Source organism: Amblyraja radiata, chromosome 8 (genome assembly GCF_010909765.2).
Source record: "Amblyraja radiata isolate CabotCenter1 chromosome 8, sAmbRad1.1.pri, whole genome shotgun sequence".
NCBI lineage: Eukaryota > Metazoa > Chordata > Chondrichthyes > Rajiformes > Rajidae > Amblyraja > Amblyraja radiata.
This window is the reverse complement of record NC_045963.1, coordinates 50,476,686-50,489,111: the sequence shown is the minus strand read 5'-3', so window position 1 is coordinate 50,489,111 and position 12,426 is coordinate 50,476,686. Positions and strand designations below refer to the sequence as shown.

Here is a 12,426-nt window from a genome sequence, read left to right as displayed (position 1 = left end):
GTACGGACGATCGTTGGTCAGCATGGACTCGGTGGGCCGAAGGACCTGTTTCCGCACAGTACTGCTAAAGTCTAAATATTATTAAATATTTTGAAAATTGCAAGTAAATATTTACTAAACAAAGTAATTAATTATGCAAAGCAACTGTTAACTTGCCTGTGTAGGATGATTACATAAACATACCTTCCCAGGGAGGAATACTGCTTTAACCACTCTGGAAACTGAGAGGTCATAAAGGCAGAGGATGCTACCTTCAGATTCTTTTAATCCAATCAATAATCCAGTTCTTTTCAACCAACAAAATTCTTTGACCGCCAGAATGGTGGGAGGCTGCTCTCCAATTCCACAAAACCTATACGCAGACAGTCGTTCACCTGTGATCGAGTTAAGTAGCTCCAAATGAGCACCACAAGCCAGCCAAGACAACCCATTTCTGCCTGAAAGAGAAACACAAAAATAATTATTTTACTTTCCTACTAGAATGTATGAACCCATCTTCACACATAGTAAGCCATTTAAAAAGCAAAACGAAGCAAACAAACATCCTGTGCTCACCAGACCTGCAGCCAGATTGTATACCCCCAAATTAACACTCAGTATGGCAGTTCTGTCCAAAAGGTCACAAAGACAATCGTTACCTATTTACAGCAATTTGGGATGGGTAACCTTTGGTAAGAACACCACCTAAATTGCTTTGAATAAGATAAGCAAGGAGGTGGGTAAATCCATGTGAAAATTTTATACACGTAATTGCTGATACAATTTGAATCTTAAGTCATCTTGTAAACAATGTATCCTTATTTTATCTGATCCTGTGAAAAAAAGTCACTGAAGGTATTATAACTTGATCCCCCTGAGATACAGGCAACACCCTCGGGGTGGGGGGGAGGGGGGGGGGTTGAGGACAGAAAATATCTTGTGCTGCAATATTGTACGTGTGTCAAGAAACACAAGTTGAAGAGAAGAGTTTCTTTCATTACTTTTTTCCCTCCTCCCACATAAATTCTCGAAAAGTGAAATTGATTCTGTGTCTCAATTTGTGAATTCTACAAGGGCAAAGATAAGTTGGCTGAGCAACGGTGACACAGAATCAAATTTATCTTCAATAATGAATTCTTCCTTAATATCTGGGGATATGCAACCACACCTGGAGTATTGCGTACGGTTTTGGTCTCCTAATATGAGGAAAGACATTCTTGCGATAGAGGGAGTACAGAGAAGGACGTACACTCCATTGAGGATAAATGGGGATCCTGTGGATAGGGTGAACTGTTTTAAATATCTGGGAGTCCACATCTCCGAGGATATGACATGGGTATCACACGCCTCAGCACTCGTGAGTAAGGCAAGGCAGCGCCTTTACCACCTCAGGCAATTGAGGAAATTCAGAATGTCTCCGAGGATCCTCCAGTGCTTCTACGCAGCAGCGGTGGAAAGCATCTTGTCCGGGAACATTACCATCTGGTTTGGGAATTGCTCTGCCAAGGACAAGAAGGCTCTGCAGAGAGTAGTGCGTTTGGCCGAACGCACTATGGGAACTTGACTTGCCCCCCTGCAGGAACTATACATCAGGAGGTGCAACTCCAGAGCCAACAATATCATGAGAGACCCCTTCCACCCCTGCAACGGACTGTTCCAGCTGTTACGGTCAGGCAAACGCCTCCGTTGCCATGCGGTGAGAACAGAGAGGTTGAGAAGGAGTTTCTTCCCAGAGGCCATTCGGACTGTAAACGCCTATCTCACCAGGGACTAACTCTACTGAACGTTTTTCCTTCCATTATTTATTATGTAAAGGTATATGTGTGTTATGATTGTGTTTATAGTTTGTTTGGTTGTTTGTCTTTTTGCACAAAAGTCCGCGAGCATTGCCACTTTCATTTCACTGCACATCTCGTATGTGTATGTGACAAATAAACTTGACTTGACTTGACTTGAGAAGGTTCACCAGACTGATTCCTGGGATGTCAGGACTTTCATATGATGAAAGACTGGATAGACTCGGCTTGTACTTGCTAGAATTTAGAAGATTGAGGGGGGATCTTATAGAAACGTACAAAATTCTTAAGGGGTTGGACAGGCTAGATGCAGGAAGATTGTTCCCGATGTTGGGGAAGTCCAGAACAAGGGGTCACAGTTTAAGGATAAGGGGGAAATCTTTTAGGACCGAGATGAGGAAAACATTTTTCACACAGAGAGTGGTGAATCTCTGGTTTCTCTGCCACAGAAGGTAGTTGAGGCCAGTTCGTTGGCTATATTTAAGAGGGAGTTAAATGTGGCCCTTGTGGCTAAAGGGATCAGGGGGTATGGAGAGAAGGCAGGTACAGGATACTGAGTTGGATGATCAACCATGATCATATTGAATGGCGGTGCAGGCTCGAAGGGCCGAATGGCCTACTCCTGCACCTATTTTCTATGTTTTGCTATTTATTAGGTTTAAGAAATGAACAGAAAAGATTTCACACAAACATAAGAATTTCATGCAGTAGGCTCTGAATCTTCTCCACCATTCATCTACAGTATGGCTTATCTTTACTATTTTCTTCGCTATTCCTAGATCGGATTCCCTTAATGCCAGAATTTTACCATTCTCTGTTCTGAACGAATTCAACTAATTAGCATCCACGGTAGAGAATGGGAGAGATTTGTCACCCTCGGAAGGAATTTATTTTCATTTCAGCCCCAAGTGCACCGTCTTTTAATTTCTTTAAGCAGATAGCTAGACTTCAAAGTGAGAGAAACATCCTACCTACTACTGTTTACCATTGTAAGAATTTTGTAAATTTCAATGATCCCTTTTCATTCTACTGAACTCTCGTAATATCCCATTAGTCACAGCCTGCAAAATCTGTAAAAACATCAACTTATTTCTCTTTACCACCAACTTCATGTACTAATTTTTAGTAACTACACAGTTCACCACAAATGGCCATTGAAATTGACAAGAATTAAATTGATGAGTAACATACAGCCGTTAATATTTTTAGCTTGGGGTAATAACTAGCAAATATAAAGATGCTTATCTGAAAATTCTGTGGGAGAAATATTACATCCTTCATTATAGATCCAAGTATTTTCTCTGTTATGGATATCAGGACAACAGGCTGGTAGTCCTCCGTTTTTACTCTACCTCGCTTGTTAAATAATGGGGTCAAATTTAGTCACAAAAACAATTCCAATATCTATGAGACTTTAGACGGTAATAATCAGAATCAGGTATTATTAAGGTGGGGTGACGGAGCTGGGGGGAATCGATGGTCGGCATGAACTCACTCAGTGGGCCAAAGGGGCAGTTTCCACACTGCATCTTTCCACACTGAAACTGGATGACCTCAGGATCATCCAGGAAAACAAGTTTCCTGGACAGGACCTACAGCGAGATCGTTACACCGAAGATACCGGAAGAGAGAAGGTGGGTGACGATGAGGAAGGGAAGGAAGCTTGGAGTACTGGAGACCCCAGGGGATGTACCTCTTGAAAACAGGTTCACCCTCTTGAAAGCTGTCGGGACCGAAGACACTGCCAGTCTGAGCGGCTGACAGTTCTGAGTCAAACTGTGGTGCTGAAGCAAAGCCGAAGAGACAGACATCAGGCAGAGCCGTGGTAGTAGGGGACTCCATAGTGAGAGGTACAGACAGGGTTTTTTTGCGACAACAGGGGGGATTCAAGGGTGGTGTGTTTCCTCCCCAGTGCCAGGGTCCAGGACGTCACAGACCGATTACAGGGCATCCTCAAGGATGAAGGCGAGCAGCCGGAAATGGTAGTGTGTGTCGGCACAAGTGACGCCGGGAAGAAGAGGAAAGACATTCTGCGGTGTTGAATTCAGAGAACTCGGAAAAGCAGGACCTTCAGGGTGGTTATCTCCGGTTTGCTTCCAGCTCCTTGTGCTGGTGAGGGCAGGAACAGGGAGATAGGGGATCTGAATGTGTAGCTGAGGAGCTGGTGTGGGAACCAGGGATTTAGATTCTTCGACCACTGGGTGTCTGTTTTGGGGTAAGGGTGAATTATACAAAAGGGACAGGTTGCACCTTAACAGGCGGGGGACCAGCATTCTGGCAGGCAGGTTTTCCACTACTACAAGGGTCTAAACTAAATAGTGGGGGGAGGAGAAAGGAGACAAACTGGAAATATAAGGATGGAGTTAAAGGAAAAGAGAGAATAAGAAAAGTTAAGAAAGGCACCAGAATTAACGGGGCAGAAAGCTCAGGAAGGGATAGGGGAGTATGGCCAAGTGAAATAGGAATCACTGTGAAAGGTGTGGGGGTAATGGATTAAACGTATTATATATGAATGCACAAAGTATAAGAAATAAAATGGATGAGCTTGAGGCTCAGTTAGAAATTGGCAAGTACAGGTGCACAACCTTTTATCCGAAATTCCGGAAACCGAAAAGCTCCGAAAACCGGACATTTTTTCCAGGATGTCGTCTGCACACCAAAGCTCGCGTTTGGCGCCAAACTTGACCCAAAACGACCCACGGTCAACCCAGGTCTGTACTACTGTAGCGGCTGCCTCCTCCCCGGAGACCGGGGAGACACTTAAACATCTGTAAATCATTGCTTAAATGTTAGTCAGTTAGTTCGGAGGGCTTTTATGTGAGGGGGGGGGTGAAGGGGGAAACTTTAATTCTTAGTCCCCTACCTGGTCGGAGAGGCGGGGAGCGGGCAATGCCTTACCGGGTCGCCGTGCAGTAAGCTCCGGAGTGCTGTGGCCGCCGACTCTCAACATCGCGGAGCTGGGGCTGCGGGCGTCCGGCCGCGGGCCGCGCTGAATTTGGAGCGCCGCGCAGCCAGGGATGGAGTTGCCGGGGTCGGAGCTCCAACCGGCGCCGCCCGCGGCCGGATGCCCGCAGCCCCAGCTCCGCGATGTTGGGAGTCGACGGCCACAGCGCTCCGGAGCTTACTGCACGGCGACCCGGTAAGGCATTGCCCGCTCCCCGCCTCTCCGACCAGGTAGGGGACTAAGAATTAAAGTTTCCCCCTTCACCCCCCCCACCACATAAAATCCCTCCAAACAAACTGACTAACATTTAAGCAATGATTTACAATGATTCCCCGGTCTCCGGGGAGGAGGCAGCCGCTCCAGACTTTTCAAGCCGCCCGCGCTACCTACCTAATCTACGCTAAAAATCTTCCATTCCGAAATCCGAAAAATTCCGAAATCCGAGAAGTGTCTGGTCCCAAGGCTTTCGGATAAAAGGTTGTGTACCTGTATGATGTTGTGGGAATTATTGGCCTGTTCCACAGATGACTCTTTAGGCGACAGCCAGGGACTAGTTTTAATGTAATTCACCTACGACACCTGGCGACAACCTAGGAAAATCTATGCCAACACCTACGACAGTAAAAATTGTTGCCACTGTCGCTGAAATTTTTTCATGTTGAAAATTTAGCAAGTCGCCCAAAAAAATTGCATAAGTGGGACACGCCCATTACAGAGACATGGCTGCAAGAGGAACAGGGCTAGGAACTGAATAATCAAGGGTATACTGTAGCAGCCGATTTCTATATCGTTCGAGAAATTGACCCTCCAGCCCACTAAATGGATGAGCATGGTTAAGGGTAATGTCTTCGAAACGAATGCGAGCTCACCCACAGAGACCTTCAGAGCTTCACAGATAAGTCTTCAAAACAGTCTTTTGATGAATAAATTCTCTATTGTTGATAGAAAACAGTAAGATACATCCAAATTTCTTCAGACGTTACTACAATCTTCATCGAACTCCAGCTTATTAATTTAAACATTAGAAAACTCCTCGTGTCTCCGTTACACTTCGCATGGTCGAAGGGCAAACCTTCTCCATGGTCTCTCCAAACTACAAACTAAACTTCTGTACAAGCAACATAGCCCAAAACACCCCCAAGAATACGTCATAAATCCCACCCACAATATAACGGGCAGTCTAAAATTTAAAGGCACATGCCATCATCAATGACATGCAAAACAAGCCAAATGGCCACTACATATACGTCCTATCGAAAAGACAGACAGGTGGGTAGAGGGGATGGGGTAGCTCGGTTCGTGAGGAATGAAATTCAGTCCCTTGCGAGGGGTGACAAAGAATCAGAAGATTTAGAGTCAGTATGGATAGAATTGAGGAATTGAGGGTAAAAATTGGTTGGCAGACAGGAAACAAAGAGTAGGGATTAACAGGTCCCTTTCAGAATGGTAGGCTGTGACTAGTGGTGTACCGCAAGGCTCGGTGCTGGAACCACAGCTATTTACAATATTTTTTGAAGATTTAGCAAATTTGCAATTGACACAAAGCTGGGTGGCAGTGTGAACTTTGAAGAGGATGCTATGAGGATGCAGGGCGACTTGGACAGGTTGGGCGAGTGAGCAGATGCATGGCAGATGCCGTTTAATGTGGATAAATGTCAGGTTATCCACATTGGTGGCAAAAACAAGAAGGCAGATGATTATCTGAATGGTGTCAAGTTGGGAAAAGGGAAAGTATAACGAAATCTGGGGGGTCCTCTGTTGGCCTTCATAACAGGAGGAGTTGAGTATAGGAGCAAAGAGGTCTTTCTGCAGTTGTACAGGGCCCTAGTGAGACCACACCTGGAGTATTGTGTGCCGTTTTGGTCTCCAAATATGAGGAATGACGTTCTTGCTATTGAGGGAGTGCAACGTAGGTTCACGAGGTAAATTCCCGGGAGGGCGGGACTGTCAAATGTTGATAGAATGGAGAGAAGGCAGAAAAACCTCAGAAGGCAATTGCGGCCAATTCTCTGGATGCTTTCAAGAGAGTTAGATAGAGCTCTTAAAGATAGGCTCTACGGATATGGGGAGAAGGCAGGAACGGGGTACTGATTGTGGATGATCAGCCATGTTCACAATGAATGGTGGCGTTGGCTCAAAGGGCTGAATGGCCAACTCCTGCACCTATTGTCTAAAATTCCAGGATGTGTACAATCAGGTAATTTGTATTTATCTACTTTTAGTTTCACTGGCTTCTCTTGTACTCATTTGTACACTTTCTTCCGTTTTTGATTCTCACTAGATTTTAGTTCTTTTGATTAACTGGCATACATAAAACATGCAGTTTCTCTTCACCAAATATAAATTAAATGTACTCAAATTTAAATGAAATACTTTGTCAGAAAACTCTCAAAGGACAACTGTACCTTCCACGCTTAATCCTCCAAGGTAACGAGGTAGTTGTATTTTAGTGGTGAGATAAATAAACATCTTACAACAGCCACTTATAATAAACTATAGACTAAGTGGAACCCGTTGGGTTCCTGTCACACGGGAAGCCTGGTCCCCCAACGCAACCTGTTCCTCCAACGCAATATTCCACCACTCACCCATAGCCTCCAACTGCGCAGGCACGGCTAATTTCCCCTCATTCCAGCACTGTCTCTCCCCAACCTCTTCATTCCCCTCCCTAATCCCTCCCTCTCCCCTACCCTCAGTCACTCCCTCCCTCCATAACTCATCTCCCCTCCTTACCCCCCTCCTATCCCTCTATCCACCTCCCCATACCCCCCCACTATCCCTCCTCACCTCCCCCACTGCCCTATTTCCCACTCCCTACCTCCCCCTCTTCTTTCCCCTCTCCTCCAACCCTACCCAATCCCTCCCTTGCCTCTATTTTCCGCTACCCTCAGTCACTCCCGCCCTCCATCTCTCCCCCCCTCCCTCCTCACCTCCCCCACTTCCCCCCTCTCCCTCAATCCCACCACTCTCCCTCCTCACCTCCCCAGGATCTCAAGGTTGCCGCTCCTCTCCCTTCTTGCGTGCCCCAGAGGAGCATCAGCCGTCGGCGCCCTCAGAGCCAGGCTTAGCACCCAGACCCCGGATTCTCGGCGCGGCCCCGGAGCACTAGTAGCTACGACCGCGCCGGCAGAAGCGGGCGGGTGCCGGTGAATGACAGCGGACATGACCAATCAGTGTGGCAATGGTGCAGGATGGGGCGTCGCTGTCCCAGTTGTGACTGACAGGATAGACCAATCTGCGCATGCGCGGTTTTTAAAGATTTTAACCTTTATAACTTTTCAAATATACCACCGATCGGAAAAAAACTTGTTGCACTTGCAGCACAGGAGAATGGCAAGTAGGGTGGCAAAAAACGTAGCGTTATCATGTACCATTTTTGCGCAAATGTAAAAAAATTACAAACCGGAAGATAACAAGATGAGTTTTAGTTATATATAGATTATTGGAACAACGTTTCACATGGAAACACAATTGGCAGAGATATAAAATGCAGCACGTTAACAATACTATTCGAACTAGAAAGCAAACTTACCTCCCTGCCATTGACTCCATCTACACTTCACGCTGCCTTGGCAAGGTCACCAGTATAATCACGGGTGAGTCTCACCCATCATTCCCTCTTCACCACCATCCCATCAAGCAAGGGGTACAGAAGTGTGAAAACATATACCTCCAGGGTCGGAGACAGTTTCTTTCCAGCTGTTATCAAGCAACCGAACCATCCTGTCATGGTTCAGACCTGCCATCTACCTTTCTGGAGACCCGCAGACTAACTTTAATCAAACTTTTCTGGACTTTATCTTGTACTAAACATTATCCCTTTTATCCTGTATCTGTACACTGTGCATAATTTGATTGTAATCATTAGAGCCAGGATGTTTAGGCGCTAAAAATCTCTGAAATAGGCAGGCAAAAAGGCAAAATAAAACTACAAAAAAGGCACGAAAAAGTCATTTATTGACAAAAAAGACATAAAAAGGCATGTATTTCCACCACCAAAATATGGTTAAAAATGATAATTATAAAGGTATACTACATTATTGCCTGGTAGCACATAACTACTAGCATTTTTTTCAAATTATCTGGTGTTAAACTATGCTGTCTGTCAGACAGAATATGCTTCAGTTGTGAAAAACCTCTTTCTACCCCAGCTGAGGTCACAGATGCATTCCTGAAACAAGCTACAAACTCTACATTCATGTTGATATCTTGTGCATTACAACTACCTTTGAGAAATTTAGCTATGTTTTATACCTCTTCACGATCTTTGTTAGCTAAAATCCCCCTCTCATATTTTCCTTGTATGTCTTTACCAACATCGCCAGGAACTTTAAGTACAAAGTACAGCAAGTGAAGATGTAAACTGAGCAATAGTTGAGCTGCTTGACTTCTTCAATACTTCCGGTCAACAAATACTCCTTTGATGGTTGACCTGCCTCCAGTGTACCAATGACCACATTGGAAACATTTCTCCCCACAGCATCGATTGTCTCGTCTATTGAGATCCATATTTTGTTGCGTGCAACTTCATCTCTAATTTTCTGCACAACAATGTTGAAGTTGCTATCATCATAATTTTTCCGTAATGATGACTCGCTCGGTATATGTTCCTCTGGGTATTTCTCTAAAAAACCTCTGAGAGATTTGTTTTCCAATTTCCACAGTGGAATTCCAGCATCAATGAATGCTTTGCACAGGATACATGAAAACTCAGATTTGCGACTGGAGCCAGCAGTAAATGTTGTGAGGAGACAAGCTTGTGTATTTCCCGCCTTAAGTTTCTCTGCCGCCCGACGTGTTTAGCTGTCTGTACATGCTGGGAGATGAAATATTTCTTCTCATGATTCACTGCTTTCTCACATGCTTTGCAAAACAGCACACAGTTGGCTGTAGAGAATGTATCACTCCCGTACACTCTCACCAAATCGTTCAGTTTTTTACAAGGCGTTGAGTTGACTTTAGGCATTTTGACGTTTGCAGGGGTAGATCCCACAGGAACGGGGACGCAGACCTCTACAGGCAGGCCAAGTACAAGCTGAGAAGAGGAATTAGAGCTGCCAAGGAAAGGTACTCTGAGAAGTTGAGGGGCAAGTTCTCAGCAAATGACTTATTCAGTGTGGAAGGGCTTGCAAGTAATCACAAGCTACAAGGGAAAAAAACCCCGCTCCTTGGACAATTGTCAGCTGACCAACGACCTGAACGAGTTCTACTGTAGTTTCGATAAACAGACACTTGGTGAGGGGGTGTGGGGTACCCCCACACCCCCCTCCCCAACCAACACTTCACACCTACTGTGTTCAAAAGGGAACTGCAGATGCTGGAATATCGAAGGTACACAAAATTGCTGGGGGAACTCAGCGGGTGCAGCAGCATCTATGGAGCGAAGGAAATAGGCGACGTTTCGGGCCGAAACCCTTCTTCAGACTTCTGAAACGTCGCCTATTTCCTTCGCTCCATAGATGCTGCTGCACCCGCTGAGTTCCCCCAGCAATTTTGTGTACCTTCACACCTACTCACAGCCTGACTCCAGTATGAAAAGGCTAGATCCTTCCCCACCTACACTTTCCCAATCACCACTTCATACCTACTTAAAGCATGACTCCAGTCTGCAAAGACTGGCGACTTTCCCACACACCCTTTTCCAATCACCAATTAACACCTACTTACAGCCGGTATTCGCCCCGGTAGTGTAAATTTTCTTGTAAGGTTCGTTAAAATGGGGAGAAAAGGCTGATTTAGGCACGCAATCGTGAAAAGGGCATTATCTTCCTGAAATCATCAAAAAAGGCATGAAAAGGCACTTATGGCAAAATCCTGGCTCTAGTAATCATGTATTCTCTTTTCACTGACTGGATATCACACAATAAAAAAAGCTTTTCACTGTGCCACAGTACAAGTGACAATAATAAACTAAACTGAATAGTCCGAATACTCAAAAAAAAACAACCCCAGAAAGATATCACATACAAGAGAAAGAACTGGGCTACAGGTTGAAAGGCAAAGATATAAAACGAAAGGGAATTGACATGAGGCACACAAATGCTGACTAGTAACAACATGTAACAACAGTCAATCAGATCTTGAATATTTTCCCAAATAAAAAGTGCTTTGTATACAGATTTGACAACAGGTGGTTCATTGGTAATGAAGGGGGTATTCCACTCCTAACGTCTGCTCATAAGACATGTTCCACTGCATTTACATAAGTGTAGTAAGATCCAGTAAATCCTGAACAGCTGTAATGCTTTCAATAAATTCCCACAAACATCTTGAGCAGACAATAAGGCATCTAATGCAGACCATGCATCTCTGAAGCAAGGGCTAGAGCTGGCTGGAATAGACCTCATTTTAATTGCACTAAAGTTCACACTCTTTACGGTATGCCAACAGTTCCCAGCACAGATAATATGCAGATCAGGGTTGAGTCAATGCTACCTGTGTAAAACAACAAACTCATGGAAAGTTTGATTCAGTTTTATCTTGAGAAATTACCATTCAATAAATTCCGAGCACGAGTCGAGTTCTATTAAAACCACGGCATCACAGAATTAATCACTACAGATAAACAGAAGAAACTCGCTCACACTAGAATTGGCACAACTTTTTCAACAGCTGTCAAAGAATATTCCATAAACTAGGTTGAATAAGAGTCCAGTGCAAGATTATCCCTTGCCCAACACTACATAGCCATCCTATTCTATCCAGCAAGAAGTTTGAATATATTAATTCAAATTAGAGCATTGGACACTTACATGCAAGATGACAGCAAGATGTCATCATTATTCCACCAGAACCGTAACACATAAACTAAAAGTGGACAAGCAGTAGGGTTTAAATATCCTTCAAATAATAGGGGTTTAAGATGCAGATACAATGACTGCAATCCAAAGCTGTGCAATGGCTCACATCAGTACTCAACTTCCAATAAACAAATGTTATTAAACCAGACCTACAGGCAAAACATATTATTTAACTTTTACTGTACACAAATAGATACGTAATTAGAGTCAAGAGCATAGAAACAGACCTTCAGTGCAACTCATGCATGCTGACCAAGATGTCCTATCTAAGCTAGTCCCATTTGCCTGTGTTTGGTCAATATCCCTCCAAACCTTTGGTATCCATGTTCCTGTCCAAGTGTCTTTTAAATGCTCACAAGTTATAGGAGTAGAATTAGGCCATTTGGCCCATAAAGTTTACTCCACCATTCAATCATGGCAGATCTCTGCCTCCAAATCCCGAATCCCATTATTCTCCCTATAACCCTTGACACCCGTTCGAATCAAGAAGTTGTTTATCTCTGCCTTAAAAATATCCACTGACTTGGCCTCCACAGCCCTCTGTGACAATGAGTCTACAGATGAACTAACCTGTGACTAAAGAAGTTCCTCCTCACCTCTTTTCCAAAAAGAGTGCCCTTTAATTCTGAAGCTATGACCTCTGGTCCTAGACTCTCCCAACAGTGAAAACATCCTTTCCACATCCACTCTACGTCTTTCATTATTCTGTAAGTTTCAATGAGGTCCCCCCCTCAACCTTCTAAACCCCAGCGAGTAGAGGCCCAGTGCTATCATATGCTAACCCACTCATTCCTGGAATCATTTCTGTAAACCTCCCCTGGACCCTCTCCAGAGCCAGCACATCCTTCCTCAGATATGGGGGCCCAAATTTGCTCACAGTTCTCCAAATGCAGCCTGACCAGCACCT

The 12,426-nt window shown here is 44.5% G+C and overlaps 1 protein-coding gene across 11 annotated transcripts in view; it reads right to left on the bottom strand.

Annotated features, from left to right (window-relative positions):
• The window catches only part of ahctf1 (AT-hook containing transcription factor 1), a 131,227-nt gene that overhangs the window by 99,359 nt on the left and 19,442 nt on the right, over window positions 1–12,426 (bottom strand). For all 11 annotated transcript variants that reach the window (XM_033025864.1, XM_033025867.1, XM_033025870.1 and 8 more), the window contains exon 3: window positions 184–437. In XM_033025864.1, coding sequence (XP_032881755.1) covers window positions 184–437 — 254 coding nt within the window. The remainder of the gene's footprint in view (window positions 1–183; window positions 438–12,426) is intronic.